A 26,035-nucleotide genomic window follows, 5' to 3' on the forward strand; every position below is an offset into this window, starting at 1 on the left:
TAAGGAACAAAAACAAAGCTAGAAATCAGCTGTGAAGTTTCTAGCTGGACCCGGAAGTGACATCACTCAACAACTTTATGGCATTAAACCCATCCATGTCCATGTAAACTTGGACATAGAGAATTTCAATGCCATACTGTGGAACATTCCAGGCAATGCAAAGACAGCTCCATGGAAACAAGCAGGAGACGTGCCCTCTACCAGAAAAGTCACGATACATAAACTTTAATCTTACAAAGCAGTTTAGATGGCTTTACTTATGAGACCTAGATTATTGGACTTGTTTCTTTCTGATTTGAGGGGAAAAAAAATACAAATTTACTTAGAAAATTGCACATCAAATAATGTAGGTCCAAGAAGTAACTCAACTGTTAACCAATCAAAACTACTTAAATCAAGGTACAGTTCTTTGAAATTGAAACTAAAAAAAAGGCCGTAATGTTTTTGCTGTGTGGAAGTATTTGGATATGACTTATAATAAAAGGCAATTCATTTTGAGTCGCGGTCTGAGAAGTTTAGAAATTCTGCAGCCAAGCAAATAAAACAAAAAACTAAACAAAAATCATGTTCCCTTCTGAAAACTTCACAGAAACTTCAACATTTTACAAAGGCAGTACAGGTATTCAACTTCAAAACTTTCATCCTTCTTTACCAAAAGTGAACATTTTCCACCAAAAGTGAAATAGTTCCTGTAGTGGCGCTGGCAAATAGTGTTTACAATGTACAAAGCTTCCATTTTGGTTTAGTCTCGTCAGTTTTTGTTAAAGGGCCCGTATTACGCCATTTTCTGATTTATGTTATGTTAATGCGTTGTTTCCTCATCAAAAACATACCTGAACTCCACACACTTTCACTAGAATCATTTGGATGATTTCAGACCTGGGATTGCCAATATTTATTCAACTAAAGGTAAAAAGGTACCTGTTAACTTGAAAATTACCACTATATGACATCATAAGGTGGAACAGAACATTTTGAGCTTTGGAGATGCAGACAGACTAATAATAAAGTGTTACTCAAACGTATGTGAATGAAACGAAACAACTCCAGGTCTGTTTTTGAGGAGGCAACAGCATTATAACATGACTTAAAGCTCACAAGAATCCATTTTGTGTAATATAGGACCTTTAAAGCAATGTTAGTGTTTGAAACTAGTTCAAATACATTGTCAGTGCGATTCTGTCGAGCAAAAGTCAATGTCAAATAGCCCTGTTAATTACATGGAATATATTAATTATTGCAAGTTCTTTGACTATTCCCCCCATGTGAACTTGTAGCAGTGTTGCCATGATACTACAATTTTAAACTTGATTTTGATACTAAGGAATAGACTCGATACTGATTTCAATGCACAGATTTTCAATATTAAATCAAAGTGCTTTCTTAACATGTGGCCTTATATCTGCGTAATCCCTCAGTCGTCCATGTGGGTTCCATTGTGGTGCATGTCTATACTAGTCTATTTGGTCTTATACTTGTTCTGATACAGCTCAAGATCATTCTGAAGCTGTGAATGTGACTGCAGTATCGATACTTGCTCAAATGAGTATCTAGTTTCCATACTAGTTTTAGCATCAATTAGTATCAGATTTTTGATACTTTTAACAACCCTAAAATCAATACACCAATGAGATTAACATTTTCAATATGGCTATAATAGATTTTTTCCTTAAATAATGCTGAATTCTGTGATCATTTAAAGCCCCACCCTGTAACTTTTCTGATGTTTGGCACGCTACCTGGCTGCAATCCATTGAGATAGGAAATTAACGCCATACTTTGAGGCATACTCCATTGAGATTAAGTTTTAGGTTGTTTTGTGGAACATTCAAGGCAACACAATGCGATTTCTATGGAGGCAAACGTTACAAATCGGGTCTGTGGAGAGGCAGATCTACTATGCAATCTAAACAGTATTGTACAGAAGATAATATGTTGTTGATTGGTAAAACAGGACCAGGATATTGGCAATATTTTTAAGCCCAAATGAGGGGAAAATTCAAACAACACGTTGCATGTCTATCTAGCATAGGGCTGCACAATAAAGGAAACAAAAATCTAAGTGAGATTTTTCCGACAGGTATTACAAATGCGATTTTTTGATTTGCAATTTATGCTTAAAAAGTAGGATTCTGTTCAGAGTACATTGTAAACAACTCCAGGAGCATTAGGATTTGAGATAACACTGAAATATGAACTGAACTAATACAATAATCCTATGCATTTCAGAACATGTTTGGAGAGCTCTAAAATATTTGATTTCGAAACATCGTGCAGCCCTAATCTAGCAGTAAATTTCGTAAAACATTTGCATTATGTGTATTATGTAAAAAGAAAAAAAGTCACTTGGTTTAGAGCATTAGTGTAGGAAAGAGTAAAGTACGCAGTTAGTTAGTGACTATATGATCAAAATAAGTAGTATTTTTTGCAGTCTCCACAGTGCTAACTTATGTGCATAAACTGGACTTTGTTAAATATTGTGCATTTTTTTTATGGACAAAGCTACTTGGTAATGATCCCTTCTTCTTGGCCCCTTTTGGAACTTGGGGCGTGTTCACAGTACTACCATGGTTTATCTATTTACACTCACATACAGTGGAACGGCTATAGGATGCACAGCTGTTGATCACCGGAGGGCTTTGGCAGCGGTCAAATTCAAGTTTTTTTTTGTCACTGTCAAAGATTTTCCCTTCAAATTAAATGCAAAAGAGGCTGTCAATATGTTCATGAGTCCACTGAGTTTGTATATATATGTATTTGTGAATAAAACCTGTATTTCAGTAGTAAACAGCATGTAGTGTAGTTGGCGTTGTTGAATGAATGAAGGCCGTAACCAATTTCTGTTCACTTGTCTCCTTGAATTCTCAACGTTCAGATGCTAGAGCAGATTTTTGCAGCTAACAACGTCCTGGTTTGTGGATGATGCAAACACATTTAAAATGCACACAGCCTACAATGATCTCATTTTGACCTTAAAAGCTGTTTTTACAGTATACTAACTGGGGCAATACTAAATTACGCAAAATTGAGTTTATAGTCAGTTTGGAATGTTGTTAACTCATCAAAAGCATACCCAGAGTTGTGTTTTGTTTCATTCACACATGTTTGCGTCATCCTGCATTATTATTCTGTCTACATCTTCCAAACTCCAAATGCACTGTTCCACTTTATGATAACTTTATAAAGTGGAACAGAGCACTTTATAATGACAACTGCTATTTTTAGTCTCAACTGAACTTATTTACTCTATAAAACACAAGAATAACCTTAAGTTGTTGCATTTTTAAAATAGTTTTGTTTTGCATTTTGTTCAGTTGAGATCATGATTACTGATATGAAATTTCCGGGTATGTTTTTGATGATGAAACATTATGTTATAGATCAAAAATTTGCATAATATGGGCCCTTTATTGTTTGTTCTTGTTGCAAATTAAAATTAGCAGTAGCATTAATTTGAATAGCCATTTAAATAAATAGACATCCACCTCAGATATCTTTAAGGTACAACATAAAACAGGGATGAAGAACTGAGAATCTTTAGAAAGAGTTAAGAAAATTAGGAATAACTTTGGGTTCGAACTGTTTTAACTTCCATTGCTCCTTCTGTCACAGTTAAGTGAAATCCAGTCTATGGAGCTCAACAGTGACTGCCCACCCCTGGTTCCAGAAGTTAATTTCCAAAAGACTTTCCAAAAAAAAATTATATTAAAAGCTTGAAAGCTGAGGGCTAATCATCTACATGGGAACTACTGACCATAAGACCTATAATCTTATTTAAAATCTGTTTCTGAAACTTTTTAAACCGTGAAGTTATCAAAACATTTAGCACAATCCTGCATTTTATGGAAAAATTACTTTCAGAACCAGAGCGGACTTCGAAGTGGGCAGGAGCTCGATTAAGGGCTCAAGGAGGTAAGAAAACAGAGATAGGATTCGGCCAGTGTGTCAGTATGAAACCATTTTGTAGATTTCAAGATGGCTGATGTGAGGTTGTGTAGCTCTGATGACCATTTGCCATTCCTCCAATGTTGAAAATAAAACAACTACTAAATATTTGTTAACAAAAAGCCCAGTGCAAGTAACCTGAATTTTCCAATCACAGTCCTTCGGCCGAGGGGGAACTTGGTTTGCAGTAGTGTCCAACTTGTCCCTGATGTTCAGAGGTTGCACAGTAGAGAACGAGAGAGAAAGAGAGATGCATTGTGGGTAAAGTGCTGGGGTATTTACGGGTCCCTCGGATAATTCCTTTAAATTAACATTTTAACATCAGTCTGTTCCATTCATTCAACCAGCTCTTCAAAGCATACATTATCCTTGCACAGTCCAACTTGGTCCGACTTTTTTGCACTTTGAATTTTAATAGTTTTTTTTTCTCTTCATGACTTGTCTCGTGTTCCTTCATACTTTACATGTATTGTCTTGACGCTCTAAAGATCAAAAGTTCAGTAATACAATGCCCCAGAGTACCAGGGAGAGACAAACATAGGGCTCAGTGGGTGTCACTCCACAGTGGATGTCATGAGGCTTCAGTCTGCTTCAAAATGTCAGAAACCCGTCGACTGGATCTTCAGTTCTGAGCTTCTTTCTTTGCCTGTTCAACCAAAAGAAAAAAAAAATTACAAATGGGATTGGTTGAAGACAATTTTCAAATGATAGCTTCTCAGATGGGCCGCAACCATGGACTGTATATATAAATGGACATAGCGTTGCATACAGGAAGTGATTATGGGCGCAAAGTGGTTCTTTTAAGCTCTGGATGCACTTGACTCTCTGTAACTGCTGCTGCCAGGCTCTGTATAAACCCACTCTACATGATCTTTTTGTTTTTATTTCAATATTTTGTCCCTAAATCAAGATATGAACATTAATAACAGACCAATCTGGTGCTTGCTTTCCCCAAGGTCACTGGCGCTAGCGTTAGCAACAAGTCTGATTGACAGCTTTGTTGCTAGGCACCCACACTGCTGGTTTGGCAGGGGGCAGACGCCTAGCAAGGAGGGAAAGGGACGAGGAAAGAATTTCTTCATCCAAAGTCTCAATTCTGCTCCACACCACTTGTTTTTACTGACAGAGGATTGGCTGTAGACGTCGATTCAAAAACCCCAACCATAAGACTGATTCACTATTTCTCAATCTTTAGACTGCCCAGCCCTAGCTTCCTGTATGACATTTCCTTATACTCAGCAGTTGGGTGTGGAATGGTTTTTGCTCGAGTTTGTTCACTGACCATCTGCTGATCCGAGGGAGGGCGTCCGGGACACAGAGGCCGAGGAGCTGGAGTCGGAGTCCTGAGTGGCACTGGAGGATCGGAGCGTCTGTAGCAGCTTCTGATGGGCCTCCTCGATCTCCTGCACAGACACAACAGGAACACAGGATATGCACATGACATCATAATATTCAGAATTCATATAATGAGTCGTCACATTATATGAGCTGCTACTGCTTAATAATAAATATAAAAATCAAGTCAACAGTTGAAAACGAGTTAACAATTAAACTAAGCAACAGGAACACTGCAGACTACACTACACTTCTCACTGCTACAGACTTTGGATCAGACACAGTTGAAGTGAACCTTTCTTTCCTTAAATAACATGCTTCTGAGTCCGTGTGTGAAGATTAATTGTTGTGGGTGAGTTGAAGTGTCCTTCATCTCCCTCTATTTTGACTTAAAAAAATTGCTCCAAGGACAAAAAATAGTCCAAAAAAGGCAAAGGGACACATTCTGTCTGTTATTCTTCTCATAGTTCTGCCTCAGTGCCACTCTGAATATTTCAGGACGAGGAGCATTTTTCAAGCAACATAAATAACCTCTATAAAAGGTTATAGTGAGACTTGGGGCTGAGCATTATAGTGATAAAACCTGAATCATGATTGCATCTGTGTGACATTTTAAATAGCATTTGGTAAGTTAGTCATATCGTGATTCACTTTTTTTTTTTTTCTTGAATGCAGCTCTGAGCTCAAACAAAGACACCGTTTCTCATCTACGGCTCCTTTTGGTCAGCCTAAGCCAGTGTTTCCCATTAATAAAAAGGACTATGGTGGTCCCACATAATCTAAAATTCTCCTCCCATAGTCTAAAAAGAACACAGACTAAACACTGGCGTAACAAAATCTCACTTTGCTCCTCCTTGCTTTGTCATTCACATGAAAATAATAACTACACTGTTCAAAAACACGGCTTGAATATGAAAATACAGACAACAAGTGTATTTGTATGATAGAAAATTATTAATCTAGAAAGCATTTGTGCCACCGTAGTCTGAGGAAAATACATGCGAAACATTGCGGCAAAACCCTGAGTGAGTGTCATTCGGATTTAACCAATTACAATGAAGTATGAAATTATGGAAGAATAATATTACGTAATGTATATTTTTTGGTATATCGACCACCACTACCGACACTATGGTGGCACAGGCAGTCCTTAAATGAATCATTTGATTGAATATAATTTTGGAGTGACAGTATCAGTTATTGTCTCTACTAATTAAAGTGATAGTATGTAACATTCTGGAGGTGGAAAGTCAACTGCAGTCTTGATGGAAACAACTCTGGGTATGTTTTTAAGAGGGTAAAATTATAACATGGCTTAACTCTCTCAACTTTTATGTGATATAGGACCTTTACCAACTTTATTCCTTACAGTGGTGTCTGAGGTTATTCTTGTCATAGTTTCCTTTGCGTTCACTCACCCGCAGATGTCGTAATTTACTCATTAACCCCTCGATCGTGTGGAAAATCTCATCTACATTTTTGATCACGTGAGTCCGAGACGCCGCTTCTGATTGGCCCGTTTCGTTTTCCTGCTCGGCTTCTGATTGGTTACTCTCGGGTTCACATGCTGGTGCTTCTTGGTTCCTTGTTTGCGCGGTCGATGACATGACTTCCTGGAGATGTGTGGGGAAGTTTGTGGCGACCGGCGTGGGGGGGTCGGTGAGGTCGTCTGTGGCGCTCTCACCGTGATCAGACGGCATCACCAAATAGAAAGTGTTCCCTGAAGCAAAGTTACAAGGTTAGACATCTATAAAGCAGCAAATATTTGTTGTTAAAGGGCCCATATTACACCATTTTCTAATCCATGTTATAATGTTGTTTCCTTGTGAAAAACATACTTGGAGTGTGTTTCGTTTCATTGTTCACATGTTTAACACAGAAATCCTGCATATTTAAGATGAGCTCTTCTCTTGAACAGAAAAACACTGTTCCACCTTGTGATGTCATCATGTGGTAATACAAGAAGTGCTCCAATGTGTTTTTAAACTACATACACCTTCACTAGAATCATTTGGATCATTTCAGCCTTGGAATAGCCAATCTCTACTGAACTAAAAGTAAAAGGTAGCTGTTACCTTGAAAACTACCACTTCATGACATCACAAGGTGGAACAGAGCATTTTGAGCTTTGGAGATGTAGACAGACTAATAAAGCAGGATTACTCAAACATGTGTAAATGAAATAAAACACAACTCCAGGTATGTTTTTGATGAGGTAATAACCATCCATCCTCCAATTTGAATGAATCTACTAGTAATACGGAAACATTATAGGTCATGCTTTAAAATCATTGATTTAAAGCCATAGTATGTAACGTATTTGCCATTATGGTTGTCTTTATTGCACTGAAAAACAAAGAAAAAACATGTGTCCAGATCTCCACAAACCTGACTGTTACCGGTACTTGGCCTAGAGTAGGGCGTCCAACTCCTTGTTTCTATGGAAATTTTGTTCTTTGGACTATAATATTCCACATTATGACTTAAAATTTATCCACATCCACTGAGAATGCTTCAAAGTATGTTTTTAACTTTGTTTTAACGTCCATGGATTACATACTGCCACTTTAAATTAGATAGCAAACGAGTACAACAATCTTAGATGATTTGAATGAAAATTAATTAAGGATTTGACAACACTTTTGTTAATTTTAAATTGTACTTTCTTTAAAAAAAAAAAAAAAAATATGCTAAACATTGGACCTCCTTCTCCTCTTAACTTCAGACTATTCCTTTGGCTCATGAGATGGTGCAGGCGTGTTGCAGTGGTCTCACCGTTCGGCTCGCTTGATTGGTGGGAGGAGAGCGTGACATCATCAGTGATGTCATCGGGGACAGAGGAAGAGAAAGAGCCCCCAACCACAGCTAGGCACAGGACAGAGCAGTGACAAAGAAAAAGGGTGATTCAAAGAAGTGTGGAAAAGAAACAGTGGCACATTTGGTGTCGTGAAGGGCATGCAAAAAGAGAAACCATTTTAAGAAACCATTAAGGTAAGGGTCAAGTAAACATGCAAAGACAAGCAGCTAATTACAGCACTTTATATGGAAATCATTTGAACCTGATCTTACATTATAATCCAGTGATCTGCTATATAAGGAGCATTGCCTGTAGACAGCTGTCAAAGTGGAACTAAGCACTAAATCAGGCATGCCCAAACTGTGGTCAGCACAGGGGACAAATGCGGCCCACAGACAGTACAGTAACAGTACTTTTTACTGCACATTTCTGAAAATCTACTTTAACAAGCCCATCTCAAATATTTAACGTGTCCCATTGAGAATGTAAGCATGAATAAAGGTCTAGTGGTTCAGTTTAACTTGTAATAAACACACAGATTTCAAGTATTCACTGTATTGGCGACCAGTCTATGGCCCTCAATTGGCCCTCAGCTTTATCTGTGTTTTTATATGTGGCCCTTTATGAGAAAAGTTTGGACACCCCTGCACTAAATCAACTACTCACTACTACTAAATAATGTGTTTTAATTGCATTATCTACTTTTCCCAATCTTTTTTTTGTGGCTATTTTAGTGCAATCAAGTTAAATTTGCAGCTTTATGCTTAAAACTGTCTAAATCCAAGTTTGTGCTGGATTCAGTGGCTTCTGCAATTTCAAGGAGTTAGTGACATCACGAAAGTCTGCCCTGATTACAGACAGGTGTTTATGATTACAAAAACTCAGCTGAACGGGCGGAGTTTGAAGTGTGGATACTTGTTAGATCAATAAAACGGTTCCTTATACAGTATGGCATCCCCTCCCCCTCACTCTCTTCTTTAGTCCTCAAGGTACTTCCCACTTGAGTAGCTCTATTTGAAATGTGGTTGTGGATGGAGTTTAAATGTTTAGTCCCACAGACGTAGCAATTACACTAGATAAGGCAGATGTATTGCTGTGTCAATAGCTGAATTTTAAAGGGCTTCTCCATAGTAAATTATTCATAGTAAATCCCTCCTCCTTCCAGCCATGTTGATTAACTACTGCTGTTGCTGGGAATTGCTTTTATGAATGAAAGTAGGGCTAGCATCCACAATTACAAAACAAAGTCCCCTCCTGTAATTCCATACCTTTCCGCACGACTCTGGGCTGTTCCGTGTTTTCATTCACAGTTTCAGGTGGAGCTTCAGGTTCTTCTTGTTCTTCGTTTGTGCTGAAGTTGAGGACGGTCTCCAGGGACTCGGGTCGTTGTTTCTCGGTGAATGATCCCTCCGTGGCGGTTTCGTTTGTGGGTGTGTCGTCCGAGTCCTGGCTCCATCCATCCTCCTCCAGATCCCGTAATATGAGCTGCCTCAGTGTTTCAACTGTGACACAAAGGGATTTATATCACAGGAAAGTCTTCACAAGATTCCCACTCGATATTTGGAATGTAAAAATATCTAAATCTCTCTCTGACCGATATTTTCACGATATATTTATTATGGTATTTTGTGGAGGCTAACAAAATTGTGAATATGCTACATTTTCCTTTTAAAATGCCTTGACAAGCCTTTGGTCCTGTCACAATCCAAAAAATTCAGATTTAAAAGTGCCTTGAGTTACTTCTCCATGTAGCCTGCCCTGAAACAGAGCAAAAGGTGATTGTATATGTAGTTTCCTGTTTTTAACTATTGGGGGTATACTAGTCTATGTGGTCTTATACTTGTTCTTATACAGCTCAAGATCATTCTAAAGCTATTCAGAAAAGGTTCATTTCTGTCCTGTGAATGTGACTTTTTTAGTATTGATACCAGCTCAAATGAGTATCTAGTTTCGTTACTAGTTTAAGTATGATTTAGTATCTGATTTTCGATACCTTTAACCAGCCTACATTTTAATACTTGTGCTAATAGTAAAACACAGTTTAGTTGTAATAAATAAAATGCTTGTGTATTTACTGTCTTGTAAAGCGGCCTCAGCCACGCCCCCGTCTGGTCTCTCGCTGCAGAAGAACTCGTCTCGCTCTGAACTTGTGTCGACCGAGAGCTCCGTGTTATTGGACGAATGGTTTTCTCTGGAGGCCTGTTCCTCCAACAGTGAAATGTCTGAAGAGAAAATCATGATTTGAATAAAGATTTAATTCATAATGAACAAATAGTATTAGTTAAGTAGTTTCATAAGTTTGGATCATTATTAATAAACTAACTCCTAACCCCTTAAAGTAGACTGATGACTGAAAATTGACATTCATTTCCCCTCTTAAAGTTGTATTTAGAGCGATTGCTGCATGTTTAAGTAATCTTTATTCTCTTGTATTCAAGATGTCATTGATGTTGTTTTCACCGCCACCAGTAAACGCCCACTGCTCTGTACTTACTTTCTGAATTGGTGATACGCATAGAATCCGGCAGTGTTGCGTCGCCAAAAAAAATGATACTTCCTATCATTATCTGCAGATATCTATCGGAGGTGCTGAAGTTTTGTAACGTTTCTTTTATCAATTCATTTTAAATCAATATTGTGATTTAAAATGTACAAATTATAACATGATGAGCCACAGGTGTCACAGATTATAACTACAGCAGATACAAGCACAATAGGTCTGGTTTTATTAAGTAGATATTAAGTCTGAATCAGATGAATAAACAAATATGTTACAAATTAAGTGTTTGTTCATACTTTATTAAGGCTAATTAAGGTGTAGTTCTTATAAGTGCTGCCAAATAATTACGGTATACTGTAAACATGTCAAATCTATAGACTATATATTATCTCTCATACTGACCTCCTGTTGTTGATACTCGAGAAGAACTGACAACACTTTGAGCCCTGTAAGCACAAACAAAAAGTAAAAGACATTAAACTTAATTAAGTGATCAATATTTAGAGTGCACTCACACTGATGCAAACACTGCAAAAAACAAAACTGAGACTAAAAACTAATCCTGGAACTAAACCTGGACTAGAACTGGACCAAACCAAGTCTACATCCAAAGGTAGCATTAAATCATATTCGAGTAATGTTACTTCAAAATAATACAAATCTAGCAAAACTACATAGAGGTGGTTTAAGAAATAAGTAAAAAGTATTTATGAAAACTACTACTCGAATAGAGTAACTTAAAGAGTAGCTGTCATGACAGGACACAACACCTGATTTATAATTTAAGGTGAATGTAATTTGAAGAATAAAACTTTACAAAATCTGGTGTCACAGGATAAACCACAAAAATGAGAAACTAAATCATATCTGAAGGAGCGGTGCAAGACACACAAACACTCTAATCATTTCATATTGTCAACATAAAGCCTTTTTCTAGGGCTGTAAAGTGGGTGTGGCAAAAGCTTTCAAAGTGATTAAGTATCTTCATGTAACTGACCCAAACTGCACTCACAAGACTACACCTGCACGTGAGTCAATGTAAAAACATCAATTTATACAGAAATAATTACTAGGTATTAATGTATTTATAAAAAGACTAATTAAACTTGTGAATCATCATCTGCCTGTTCACATATAAAAAACAAAAAATATAATATTTTTCCCTCACTCACTAAGCTCTTTTGTATTGTTGTTCCATATATATATGGAACCAATCATTTTATTTAGATTATATATGGAACCAATCATTTTATTTAGATTATAAGGATATATCCTTATAATCTAAATTAAATGATTGGTTCGTCCATAGTGTCTAAGTCGACCAAAATGTGTATTAGTTGACCAAACTACTAAACGCCTACAGCCCTACTTTTGTCATGTGTAGACTTACTCACAGCGGGAAAAATAACCAATGCCTTTACTGAAGTAAGAGGACTGTTACTTCAACACAAATATTAGGAGTAAAAGTATGCTGCTGGAAAAGTTCTCTGAAAAGTACAATTTCTTTAAAAAGTTGCTCAAGTAAATGAGTTCTATCACCTGTGTCTACATCAGGACAAAGACAAGTGTGAACGCAGCCTTAAAGCCACGTTCTCCCTGTATACTCACGATAATTGTATTGACCCGTGGTTGATGTGAGGCGATGATCCACCAGCTTCGGATATAGTTTTTTCAAGTAAATCTTTCCACCTGAAAAATAACAATACATATGACTAAAAGATATGTTTGCAATTTGTACAATACAATCAATTTTATTATTTAGAAGGCTTCAGACTATATCTATATTTGGTTAAAAATGTGTTTAGAAAATCAAAATTTACAATTAAATAATCATTTGACTAATCCACTAATCGAAACAATAATCTCTGACTAGTCGATTGCTAAAATAATTGGAAATAATTGGAGCCCTGGTAGAAATGCAGCTGATGCTTACGTGTTTTTCTCAGACGACGTTCCTGCTGCCAGTTCATAGATCTGCCTCTCTGTTGTGCTGATGACATACAGCGCTTTGTTGTCTGCAATGAAATATGACATTTGTGAATAGGTTTCACTTAAATAGGTATGAAAGTATTGTTGCCAAAATGGGGAAATAATAATGCAATAGATAAAGGTGCTCTATGCAAGTGTTCTCCCATCTGCTTGTCTCCATGGAGATTATATTGCTTTGCCTGGAATGTTCCACAGTATGGTATAAAACTTATCTATCTAGCATTTATTCAATTGTGTTTGCTTGTTTTTCGATCTATTTTTAGCTGTAAAAACAACAATCTTATGGTGAGTGTCGTCCCCTCTCCACAGATGTGACTTGGCCAAGTGGGTAAACCTGCATGTTCCCTTCAAGATAGAGAAGTTTCATGTCAAACTGTGGAACATTCCATCTCCATGGACACAAGCAAGTGACCTCCTCCAAAGAGGTTACACAGTGCATCTTTAACTTGAACAAAATCCTAATATAGACTGAAGCAAATGTGATATTGCCTTAGGTTTAAAGAGATAACATTGCCACGTCACCTCTTATTGTTTTGATGAATGCTATGAATGCTATATTCGTATACAGGTATTATTATATGAGTATTAACATGTTTAATGTCTTTTAACAACGTTTTTGTAAAGTTGTAGTGTATTGTTTTGTATCCTGATTTTGTTTATTTATGAAAAATTCTCATGCGAGAGCATGGGTGAATGAATGCGGCTTGAATGAACAGCGAAATGTCTTCACTCCTACAATGATTTGTCCAGTTGACAGATTTAAACTTCATCAACTTAGTCGTCCAGGTCTAGATCAGACCTGGACGACTAAGGGACTACACAGATATCTTTGATAAAGGAACATTATCACATGGCAGGAGGTATTATGCAAAACTGACCTTTTGGACCGTTTTTTCTTTAAAAATACTGTAGAAATGTATCGGTAATGTTTTTCTGCATCAATGCCCAGGACCCACCTGTTGCCACTGGTCGGACCAAAAGTGAGTCGAGTTTGACCAGAGGACTGAAGGAGGAGGTTTTCCCATCCCCCATGGGCCCCCCTCCTCCCCCCAACCATCGTGGGTATCGCAGCTGCAGCCTCTCGTCTGGACCCCTCTGTAGAAGGACTAGGCAGTCTGACAGCAACAGGGCTTGGATCTCTGATTGAAAAGATGTTGTACGATATGTGTAAGTAAATATAGTACTAGTATAGTAGTAGTTTTTCATTTTGTACCATAATAAGGGAATACCTAGCTGCTTGTCTTTGCTGACTTTCCATGTGAGCGGACCTTCGTGAATCATTCTTTTTGTGGTTAGATCAAGATTCTGAAAAACACATTAATACAGGAATTGAAATAGAAAACCATTTATGGGACACTACACTTACAAACATGGACATGCACATGTGTGTGTGGACGGTACAGTACACTCATCCATGGACCTTCACACATGTGTATGCTTGTATGGATAAGGCCTATTTCATATACATAATAATACATACAAAAAAGCCTGTTAACAGTGAAATATATGGTAGCAACAGCTGTGTTTGTTTACTAATGTTTTGCTTAACTTGCTTTGTAATGTCTGTACTTAATAGATAAATATGGAAATGGGGGTAAACTCTCATAAGTATTTTTACTTCACTAAACACACCTTGAACTGTGGAGCAGCATCGAGTCTGCGCTGGTACTGCCCGAGGCGCAATCGTTGCTCGGTTTCCCCGACAACCACGTTAACGTACTGTAGTATCCCACGGCAACAGGTCTGAGCGCGCTGCAGTGACGCCATGTCCGATGAGCTAGCTGAAATTCACAAAAACATATGATTGTGGTGTTAAATGGAAGCAAAGTCATGCATTTTGTATAATGTAACTGTCAATCTAGGTTTTTTTATTTCCATGATTATTTGTATTGTAGATTCTCCCTGAAGGCATCAAAACTGTAAATGAACACGTATGGGATGTTGTAAACAAAAATGAAATCAAATAATTACAAACTTGTTTTAGATTTGTTTTTTAATAGACACCGTCTGCTTTGATCACTACTTTGCACTCTTGACATAGCTGTGAAGGGAAAACTGATTCAATAGGTGCTGCATGAAGTGAGAGAAGGCCAAGGGTTTGAAGTGCTGTTAACAAAAGGTGGATACTTTATGGATTTGAATATGAAATATGAAAAGTATTTAGTTGACTTAGTTAACTTTTTTCTTTGCTACATAAAGAAAAGACAGAAACACTGAATGAGAAGGTGTGTCTATATATCACATAACTGACCGTCTGTGTGTTTGATGATGTTGTCGAGGAGCAGAGGATACTTTGTGAGTCTCTGCATCTCACACACCAGCAGGTCTTTGAGCTGCAGCCGCCGACAGTGAGGACTGGACTCACACTCCTGAGGACACAGGGGAAAGGGAACAGGTTTAGTACAGTAAATAACATTTGTGACAATAACCTTGTTTCCACACATATAAAACGCAAGTATTTCCAGAATTTGCATCAGAAAAGCACATAACAAATGTGACTTCATCCCCATGTCCACCAAAGCATTCAAGTGCATAACTGGGTGTTGGTTACCTGGTTAGGGGAGCTGCCTGTGTTCTTTCTATATTATAGAAGATAGAGAGATATCATAACGTTGGTAATCCTGCAGAGGCACAGTCTGACTGGTTTGGCTTTGATAGAGATGCACTTTCTCTGTAATTTAGCACTTTGTTGTTATAGATATGTTTTACCACCAAGCTAAAGGCTGCTGCCTCAGTCTTTGCCAAAGTGCTGCAGTGAAGTTGAAAAATAACAATTGCTTAAGTCTCACAATCCTTGTCCACAGCTCTAGTCGAGCTTAAACTTCCCTCGAGTTTCTCGACTAATGAAGATTAGACAGCACTCGTTTGAGGGCAAGTCATTAATTCACTAACATCTTTTGTTTTTAGCCTAAACTTCAAGCATTGTGTGGTGCAGTAATGTTTGTTTTGTTCTGCTCCACTGGGGGATTTTGGACAAACAAGAACCAGCATGATGGGATTATTTTGGCTTTTCTTCATCACCTGTGTCCACTTCGATCCAGTGCAGACACGCAGTCTGACAGTCATGTGGGTTTTATATTCGCTTCACGTGTTTATGCAGCTAAATGTGTTTCCACTTTTCAAAATGAGCTTTAACTGTTTTGCGCTTAAATCAAAATACACCTGAAGTGAGAGAATAAACGTTTATGCAAATGAAGAGTTCTAGATGCGTTTCCACCTCCTGTTCTTCAAAATGTGCTTTAAAAATAAGGTGACAGAAGCTATTGTTTATTTTCAATTTCCCAATCCCACATTACATTTGTTATTACTTCTTAAACTCTAAACCTAAATTGACCTGCATCTCCAAACATTTAAAAATGAAGCAGATTTCTGATGAGGATAAAAAAGTCAAATTAGTCATCTTAATATCAAATGTTAAGTATTTTATGAAAAATGTGTATAATTTACTGCCCTTTCAAGTTGGTTATGGCTGAGTACTAGGGTAGGTTTTGTTCATAAATGTGGCGTGTGTTGTCTGTTTATACTCCAGGTAACAATTAATGATTATCTAAATATCAGCAATTATAGTAGTTCATCTGCAGAGATTATTATCATTCATTGTTGTGTTGTGTTTCCCAAACTGGTACGTGGTACTTCAGTTTGTGCGTCTGCTTAACAGTATATCTTAACCATTTTGTCATTTTGTCCTCCTTTGGATGATTTCTTCTTCAGAACTACAATGGAAATGATGTAGTCCACTTTTAGACCTGGAACAGTCCTGTTATAGACATGGTTTGGATCTGGTGGTACTTGGTTTGAGAGTTTGAGAGCCACTGGACCATATATACAGTCATCCTTTATCGTAACCTGCCATATTTGTGCTCATATAAAAGTGTAAATGTGTATGTACCTGGATGATATGAGCAAATCGTGGGTCTTTGCGTTGTTTGTTTTTGATCAGCTCCAGCGCCTGTGACTGTTGACTGCACAGCTGAGCGGCCTGTTCCTGAAACTCCTCCCCAGCAGCTCCATCAAACTGAAATGAAATGAAAAACAGTTAATTATGAGCAAAGGTGGGTACATTTACTCAGTTAAATTTACTTGAGAAACGTTTTAAAAGAAATTTACTTTTCAGGGTACTTTTCTGGCAGCATACTTTTACTCCTACTTGAGTAATATTTTTATTGACATAACTTGATTCTTACTTGAGCACAATGTTTGGCTACTCTATCCACCTCTGCTTAGGAGCCTACAGATACGATTTAGTTTGGACATCGCTACGAGTAAGATGTGTAAAAATATACATACCCTAGACACGATTACGTCACCAATGTCCTGTACAATGGCAGACTCTCTTCGCTTTTTCATTGCTTCACAAAGACTTGCTGAAAAAGAAAACAAAAAAACAAACAAACAATGATTAAGGTACATTTAAGAAAGCAGTAGACTGCAATCACACAAGTTATGATTTAATACTCTTAACTGATACCAACACACCCTAAAGATGTCAAAACATGTGGACAAAAGATTGTCTAACAGATTTACAATCAGGATAAATTAATTAGTTACATGCTACATATTGCTTTGCCTATTATTATTTAAAGGTTCAGTATGCAACTCTCTGGAGGTGGCACAGTATCTGTGTCATTCCATGGACATTTCCAGTCTATTTCTTTTTAACCAAGAAATAGACTGGAAATGGAACCATACATTTCCAGTCTATTTCTTGGTTAAAAAGTTTCATACTGTGGCTTTAACAACTAAGACAACCAAGTCTTCAGGAAGTCATTTATTGCGAAAACTGAAGCAACACTGGACTAATACACAGTGTCTATATCGTCTAAAATCAAATGTTGTTTAGAGACAGTGAGATGTCTCTAGTATAAAACCCACCATGGAGTTCATAGACCTGCTGCAGGTTGGGGAAGATACAGGCCAGTTCCTCTGAGTTCAGCACCGTCCTCATCTTCTGGTAGAAAACCTGGTCCAGCACCCGGAGCGTCCTCAGATGGGACACCTCTGTCATGAACAGTTCTGACAGGAAACAGCAGAACAGCATCAAGATCTACTCCATTACAGCATAAGTTTACAGACAAACAACCCTAACTATACTTAGTTTACACCAACTGCAGAAACTCACATTTAAAGGCTCTGTACACAAATTCTACTACTCTCAATCAAGTCTGTGATCTTAAATTATGCAAAATCTCTTTGCATCATTCTCTATAACTTTTGTTATAGTTTGTTATATGTTATAGTTGTTTCACTTCTCATTTACTCTCTTGTAGTTATTTTTAATGTGATTCATGCACATTGGAGTCATTTTTAGACTCCTGTATTCAAGACGTCATTGATCCGATCTACCCCTGTTTTCACTTAGTTTATTCTCAAATGTATTTTCTTAATTGGTGGTACACATTTTGGTACAAATGAAAAAAACAAAAACAAAACAAAAACAAAGAAAAAAACCTCTTGCTAGTGTGATCTGCAGCTATCCTTAGGAGTTAAAGGGTGCACTTTGTAACTTTACTGATGGAGGGTCCGCCACTGGAGCATACATACAGTCATCCTTTATCGTTTCCATGAAGATGTTATTGCTTTGTCTGAAATGTTCCACAGTATGGAAATAACCTCGTCTATTTTGCATTTACGCAGTTAAAGAAAACTTACATGGTGCACCTTTAACATTGGGTGATTTCATACCGTAGATAACCGCTTGTCTGTCCACCTCTTTGGGGCTGAGCGTTGCCAGGAGCTGAGAGGAAACCGTCTCCCGCCAGTTCTGCGCTTCAGAAACTTCATCCTCCAGAGCAGCAGCATCAGGCAGCAGAGCCAAGGGAGAGTCCACACTCCTAAATCAATCAAATCATACAAAAGTTACATTTAAAAGGTCCTATATTACACAAAATAGACTCTTGCTTTAAGCCATTTTATAATGTTACTTCCCCAAAAACATACCTGGAGTAGTGTTTTGTTTCATTCACACATGTTTGACCCTTTATTGTTAATCTTTTTTGCAGCGCCAAAGCTCAAAACGTTCTGTTCCACCTTGTGGTGTCATGTAGTGGTGGTTCTCAAGTTAACAGCTACCTTTTACATTTTGTTCAGTAGAGATTGACAATTACAGGTCTGAAATTATCCACATGAGTCTAGTGAAGGTGTATGGAGTTTAAAAACACAGTGGAGCACTTCCTGTATTACCATATGACATCACAAGAACAGAACAGAGTGTTTTCAGTTTGGGAGAAGAACTCAGCCTAAATATGCAGTTTGTGTGTTAAACATGTGAATGAAACAAAACACAACTCCAGGTCTATTTTCTAATGTTGTTTCCTCATCACAAACAGATCAACAGTGTACCAGTAATACACGCCCTTTAAACTGCATGGCAATGGTTTAGGACAACAATGTTAACTCTCAATTGTGTTGAAATGAATGCGCTGTTGATGGAGCTGCACAATATGGGAAAAAAAAAAAGTAATTTTACTAAATAGGAACAATAAAATCAGTTAAAGTGATAGTAACTTTCTGGAGGTAGAAAGTCAACTGCATGCTTCCATGGACATTTAAAGTTATAACCATAATTTTGAACATTCTCCATGGAGATAGGTTTGTTTTATACTTTACTGTGGAAGATTATAGCCAAAAGACCAACATTTCGATGGAAACAAGCAGAAGGCTGCTCTCCTACAGACCAAATAAGTGGAGATGCAATTCTGCTCAGAGTAAGGATGCATTTTTTTCAGTTTTTCAGTGCAATAAAAATATCCATCATGAAAATACATGCTTTTATTTTCATCTATTTTTGTCACACAAGCAAAAAATACATACTATGGCTTTAATTTAAAACAAAAAATGTACATGCCTTAATTTACTAGTGTAAAAGTAAAAACTTTACATAAACTAAACAAAGACCAACACAAGTCTAATGTATAACTGAATAAAGAGAATTGTTCCTTTCAAAAAAAGGATATTTCTGTAAACGTGCATAAAATTTTGTGTTATTGCAATAGATTCATTTTTTCTTTGCGATATCGATCTTTGATCTTGCATAGATTGATCTTTCTGCAATATTGCAGAAAGATCAATCTTTGCAAGATCAATCTTTGTGTGACATATTGTGCAGTCCTAGGTGTTGATCATATGAATGTTATGGAGACTCACCTGCGCCTGGACCGTGGAGTGTATGGGGGAGTGGGGTTCTCTAGGGACCTGAGAGACAGATGGGATGGGGTGAATGGCCAATATATGGGCTTATGAAATGTTACTAGGATTATGACTTATGACTTGACTTTATGACTTTATTTATTTTTCTTTCCAGACATTTCTGTCTTAAGTCAAGGAAACAAATCAAAATACACAAAAGTATGAAAAAGGAATAGGCAGATGCCTAAGCTTATGGCACCTACCCTTTTATACTAAACATAAAGAGTTGCTGCATTCACAATGTTCACAGTAAAGAAAAGAACATAATTCAACTTTCAATATCACTGTATGAACTTATCATTTTCTTTTTATACAAACTTTTGAAATGGCTCAAAGTTCTACAATCTTTGATATCTTCATCTAACCTATTCCACACATTGACTCCAATAGCTGAAATACAGTGCTGTTTTACATTTGTTCTAACCCTTGTTTTTTTAAAATACCTCATGCCCTTGAAGATAATATGCACCATCTTGATTTTTAAACAGATCTTAAATATGAAATGGTAATTGTTTATTCTTAATTTTATACATAAATTGTGCGGTTCTATAATCTACCAGGTCCTTGAATTTCATTTTATTTTTTGGATAAAAAAGGTGGATTAAAGAAAAGGCCTAGACCAGCTTCTACACCATAATGGAAAAAAACCCCCACAATTTTTAATTAACACATGATGTGTTAATGTACTGTTCCACACAGAGAAATCTAGTCTTCTGTAATAGCTCTTTACATTAATTATGATTCTATATGATTTAAAAGGGGTTATTCCTTGCTAAAACAAAACATATTTAGATCATATTTGGCCAAATAAAAAGGGGACATAAAAAAGCTCTCAAAACTATTACGTATCTCCATGTATCTGACCTAAACTGCACTCATAAGACTACACCTGCACGGGAGCGAATGTAAAAACAACTATTTATGCAAAAAAGGTACTAGGAAACAATATATTTATATAGAGGCAGATTCAACTTGGGAATCATGAGTTTAAACTGGCTTTTTAAATATAAGTACAAAATAAATTTCATATCTTCAGCTCGCTCACTCACCTATCTTTTCTGCTGTTGTCCCATATAAATCCTTATGATTGAAACGATTAATCGACTAAACAACTACAGCCCTATTGCATACATTAAAACATTTCCTCAATATCATTTGAAAACCCCATGTGATCTCCAAGACAATGACATTATAACACTTAAAAAGGCAAAAGTTTTGTGGCTTGAGTGCTACTTAGATGTGTAAATTGTCCTTTTGGTGCTCTTCAGTGTAGGGACCAGTCTCAAAAACAAAGTAAAAAAAAACAAACTGAGGCACTCAAAAAGTACAAAATTATTAAAAGAGAGTAAGAGAAATTGCATCATGAAAGTCTGTCAAAACTTACTTCTTAGATTTTTCAAGAAAACTTTAACATTACATGATTTAAAAAGTGAATAATGCAATAATATGACTGGTTTGAAATGATCCATGCTTTGGGTGTGTTATATTTCAGTTTAGTTACCGTGCAGAGCTGCTTGAAGCCGATGAGGAGGTACTGTGATGCAAAGGTCTGAGTCCGCTGCTCTCTCTCTCCTCTCCGCACTCCTCCATGTCCACGTCGCTACGGGAACGGGGCACGGACTCCCCCCCTGACCCCGCCCCTCGTCGACGCCCCTCCCCCTGCGCCTTTAGAGACTCACTACGAGCCAAACGCACAGAGATGGTCGGGCTGTGGGAGAAATATACAGGGGATTTTACCTGATTACCTGATGCATTGTAGGAGCACATTGAATCTCACGTAGAATTTCAATCTGAACAAAACGCTACTTCCAATGCAACTGGCAATTTGTACTGTTCTGTGTTCACTGTAAAAACTTGCAAATAACAATTTTTTAATAATTGTATCGGTTGTAGGAAACATAATGCATTGGACATAGTAACATTGTACTGTATATTACTATGAATGTTAATTATGAATTGCTAGTCTTATAATGTAATTGCAATGAAATGTGTATTTTCAATGTGTTCACCTGCCCAGGGACTGCAGATGGAAAGTAGCAGTAGATAAATCTGGTACAAATCATCTTTTCTTTTGTAAGATTAATGAATTTGTACATGGTCCCTGACAAATAAAGAATAAAGAAAGAAAAGAAAGAATGGACTGCATAAAAAAAATACATATTTGAACTGTACTTGAAGTCTCTTTATGTACATTTCTAACAGGGCTGTGCAATTAATGAGGATCAAGATAGTCATTTCTAATTGTCATTCATTCTTTCTTTCTTTCTTTCTTTCTTTCCTTATCTTTATTTACACAGGAGAGCCTCTTTTTCATGGGCGCCCTGTTAAAAATACAATACAAGCAGAAAAACAAACAAAGTCCATATAAAACAGTAAGAACAGGTGGAGGTGTGTTTGTAAAAGTTACCAGATTATTAAATTGCGATTGTGTTACCACCAATTCACCATTCCTTTTTTTTCTGCGTCAAGGCAACGAAAAATGTATTCTGAAATACATTTATATTAATACAGGATAAATTCTAATGCCAATCCTGTTAAACCCCTATATAAACATGTTCAGCAGCTCATATGTGCTATTTCAAATATTAATGCTTCAGATGTTCAAAATGTGCACTGTCAACCAAATTTAGAGTTTTTAAAATAAATTCCAAATCTCACAAACACATTTTGCGTCGTACCTGTCCATGCTGTCCTCCCCCAGGCTGCTGCTGGACAGTCTCTGGGAGTCTGAGCTGTCCCCCTCTTCCCCTGCCTCCGAGCTGCTCTCAAACTGCTGAATGATGTTCCTCACATTTCCAGGGCGAACTGCACAATTCAAAACAAAAATAAAAGATTACATGACGAAAAAACGCAGCTAGAACCGACAAAATGTTTCGACGCAAAACATACGAAAGGTGATAAAGAAAAATACAAAACAGCTATACCTTCTGAGGGAGACAACGGGGCATGGGACGCTACAAAAATCAAATGAAGCAAATGAGAAATCAGAGAAAAGTAACTTCAAATAGACAATGGACAAAATAATGAACAAAATAAATTCAAGATGATTAATAATAATGAATATAAAAATATATGGCATTAATGAACATGTCAGTTTTCCATTTACTTGACTGTGATGTGCTGCGTGGTTTTCCAATGTATTTTAAAATAGGATTTCTCTTCTTATCCTCGCCATCTTTCTCCTTGTCTTTCTTAGCACTGCTCAGCTGCAACAGTTGAAAAAACACATTTAGACAATAGAAATCTTTGTATATTTTGTTATTGTTAAAGGTGCACAATGTACTTTTTTGGTGGAGGGTTTATCACTTGCTTAAGTTAAGGTTAGGGATGGGGCCTAGTTAAGGTACACTTTATTTTGCCTCCGACGTAGAGAAATTTGTGTCAGGACCCATCTCCAGATCTTGTTGCTAGTCTTGGTCAAAACTGCCTTAGCTGGAGGATTTGACCTACTGTGCATGTTTTGGGGTTGATGGGGTAAATGCGAGTACCCGAAGGAAACCCAACCCGAGTCAGGGAAAACAGGCAAACCCCACACAGAAAGACCTGGGAGTCGAACCCAAAACCTTCTGGCTGTGAGGTATGAGTGTCGCAATCCGTACTTGACCGCAGGAGTTCTTTTGTTTAGCCTAAAATGTCCCACAGTATTGACCTCATTCCACCCACTCACTTCTGCCTCTAAATGAAGCTAACAACGCTTTCTTTGTGGTAGAACTTCGGGCATCGTATTCATTTTGGTGGAGAAGTTGAGAAAAATTTCACCGCTAAAATGTGAAATATATGGGAGGCTTTAGAGCGGCTCTGTAGTCCGTATAGAACTTATTTGCTTTCAAGATCGGCAGCCCCATGTAAAATAATAAAAGCAGAATAACGATGGCGGCACCTGCGGCAACTTCCTGAATAAGGTGAATATGATTAATCTATCTCCATGGAAACAAGCAGGTGGCACCTCCAGACGAAGTTAGTGGTCAGATCAGACCAGAATAGTTAGTACAGGTACAGTGCACCTTTAAAGTCTTGCATCTCTACAAACCTTTTTGGTCTTTAAAAAGGCGAGCCACTTGTCTTTTTCTGTGGTTAGACCCGGGAAGACTTTTGAATCCCTTAGTTTGATCCCAGAGTGTCGGAGGTACAGGAGCACAGCTGATGCTATTGGTGAACTATAACATTTAAATTGAAAACAGGATTACAAATTTGACACAACTTTAAAAGAAGCATTTCAGAGCACATGGTGGGGCTGAATTATTACTGAAAATAAAAATCGAATCAATTTGAATGGCTGCAAAGGGGGGAAAAGATATTATGTTTAGTTTTGACCTCTACAAGCAAATGAATGAAATTAATACTGAAATTAATAATCAGTAAATATTTTTCAAAAGATTCTTGTGATTTTGAAAGATTTTTTTTATCGCAAAAGATCAGAAAAATCATCCTGGGAATGTTTGGTTAATTCATAATTGTGATTATTAATGTCAAGATATAATCATGACAAGCAAAAAATAATAAGGCAAGAACATTTTAGAAGCAAAAATAAGTCCCCCTAAATCTACCTATCTACCTGTTTTTATTATATTATTTTAATTTTATTTCAACATTCCTAAAGTCTGATTTCATAAAACTGAATGGTGATCTATTTGATAGTGTGAATGAATTAAGGATTTCATAACAATAACAATGAGATTTAATATTGATACTTTGCAGTGACATCACGCAAGGGGGGGGTTCTATATGTATATCTATGACGGAATGTTCAGCAGTTACCATGGTGACACAATGTACACATTAGCAAACACTACCAAAAAGTTTTAAGACTACCTGAAAATGTAAGAAAAAAATACACAATGGCTTTAAACAACACATTTTCAGGAGCATGCGACCAATAGCAGCGTTCATGGTCTTGTTTACGTGTTTGATTTTCAACAAAAGGTGAGAGTGGCTAACTGAAAAACTCTTGGCTAATGCTAGCTAGCTTGTGACAGTAAGGTTTTAGGAGAGGGACAAGTTTAACAGCACAAAATCAGCTAACCCCGTTCAAGCTAACCCTGTTTTTTCAGTCAGGCTGTTTAACCTGAGTAACAGAGCTTCAGACAGAGCGGTGTCTACAGTTAGCATCACACGCCCAGGGAATATTGACATCAGCTGCAAAGTATCAACTGTAACATTCCTCAATTCAACTCTAGCACGTGGCATTACAATCACCCACCTTCTGTCTTCTTCATGCTTTGATCTGCAACCAGAAGAATAAAAACAAAAACAAAAACTAGTTAAAATTACTTCAAAACACTCAGTATAGATCCAGTTATATTGAATAGTCCATTTGTAGATTTCACCCGTGTGTTTGGCACAACTAGAGTTCAATGATCATGTGTCTATGTCATGTGGTTTTCCAAGCTTTGACTGCTGGGGTCGACCTTTGCTATGGTTGCTTGGCTAGGCTCCTTCTGTCACTTTATAATAAGATTTTTATGGGGCTTTGTGCATCTGACTGCGTTCCTAAGCAAACACTCCCAAGCGTGTGTGTGGCAAGTCATTTATATTGGTTATTAAATGTGTAATTACAGCCAGATTTACTCATGTATGTTTAACATTTATTGCAAAAAATTGTGTTTATACTAAAGTTGTATTAAGTAACTTTTCTGGTGGGGAGTCTGAGATGTTTTTTGCTTTGCCTGTAATGTTACACAGTATGATCTTAAACTTTTCTATTTTGCATTTATTGATTTATAGCCAGTCTTATTACTAAAGAAATACATTGAAAAACACAAGAGATTTGACTTAGATTTGACGTAACTTGGCCTGGTGATAGATAAGTTTAATGTCATACTCTGGGGGATTCTCAGGAAAGCAAGAACAGCTCTAAGGAAAGAAGTAAGGGCGGACACTTCAATAGAATAGTTATACAAGACATATGCAGCTTTAAGTTAGATACCATTCAAAACCAGTTACAATGAAAGATCAACTTTCTTTCTGCTATGTCCAAATCTATCACATACATATATCTTAACACTGTAACCTTCCTCCATATCTCTTCTAGCTTGCCCTGGTGTTGAACTTTGCGTTGATGGGAAAAGCGTTGCATAATGCTTGTTTGAGGACTTACAGAATCTCCCAGAGGGCCGTGAGCTGTCGGTCCACCACCTGTCTCTCTTTGGCCGGGTCCCCATCCAGCTGCACCAGGTCCCCCTCCCCAAACAGAGATCCCAGACCCATCATCTGCTTGTTCCTGTCAAACGCAAACACATGAGACACACACACACACACAGGCACAAGGCAAAGTCAGCAGAGGA

At 37.3% G+C, this 26,035-nt stretch overlaps 1 protein-coding gene across 1 annotated transcript in view; it reads right to left on the minus strand.

Moving 5' to 3' along the window:
* Positions 1-3,849: 3,849 nt before the first annotated feature.
* The window catches only part of arhgef11 (Rho guanine nucleotide exchange factor (GEF) 11), a 39,053-nt gene continuing 16,867 nt past the window's right edge, over positions 3,850-26,035 (minus strand). The window contains exons 17-41 of the mRNA XM_033983533.2: positions 25,849-25,971; positions 24,952-24,975; positions 23,782-23,908; positions 22,858-22,957; positions 22,676-22,705; positions 22,430-22,556; positions 21,253-21,459; positions 19,710-19,757; positions 18,249-18,397; positions 17,439-17,579; positions 16,854-16,930; positions 16,456-16,581; positions 14,818-14,935; positions 14,199-14,347; positions 13,796-13,871; positions 13,523-13,705; positions 12,511-12,592; positions 12,186-12,266; positions 10,980-11,023; positions 10,153-10,299; positions 9,346-9,579; positions 8,056-8,145; positions 6,699-7,000; positions 5,228-5,348; positions 3,850-4,591 (exon numbers count right to left, since the gene is read on the minus strand). Of these exons, the coding sequence (XP_033839424.1) occupies positions 4,545-4,591; positions 5,228-5,348; positions 6,699-7,000; positions 8,056-8,145; positions 9,346-9,579; positions 10,153-10,299; positions 10,980-11,023; positions 12,186-12,266; positions 12,511-12,592; positions 13,523-13,705; positions 13,796-13,871; positions 14,199-14,347; positions 14,818-14,935; positions 16,456-16,581; positions 16,854-16,930; positions 17,439-17,579; positions 18,249-18,397; positions 19,710-19,757; positions 21,253-21,459; positions 22,430-22,556; positions 22,676-22,705; positions 22,858-22,957; positions 23,782-23,908; positions 24,952-24,975; positions 25,849-25,971 (2,953 nt within the window). The 3' untranslated portion in view covers positions 3,850-4,544. The remainder of the gene's footprint in view (positions 4,592-5,227; positions 5,349-6,698; positions 7,001-8,055; positions 8,146-9,345; positions 9,580-10,152; positions 10,300-10,979; positions 11,024-12,185; positions 12,267-12,510; positions 12,593-13,522; positions 13,706-13,795; positions 13,872-14,198; positions 14,348-14,817; positions 14,936-16,455; positions 16,582-16,853; positions 16,931-17,438; positions 17,580-18,248; positions 18,398-19,709; positions 19,758-21,252; positions 21,460-22,429; positions 22,557-22,675; positions 22,706-22,857; positions 22,958-23,781; positions 23,909-24,951; positions 24,976-25,848; positions 25,972-26,035) is intronic.

This window comes from Periophthalmus magnuspinnatus, chromosome 18 (genome assembly GCF_009829125.3).
Source record: "Periophthalmus magnuspinnatus isolate fPerMag1 chromosome 18, fPerMag1.2.pri, whole genome shotgun sequence".
NCBI classification, from domain to species: Eukaryota; Metazoa; Chordata; class Actinopteri; order Gobiiformes; family Gobiidae; genus Periophthalmus; species Periophthalmus magnuspinnatus.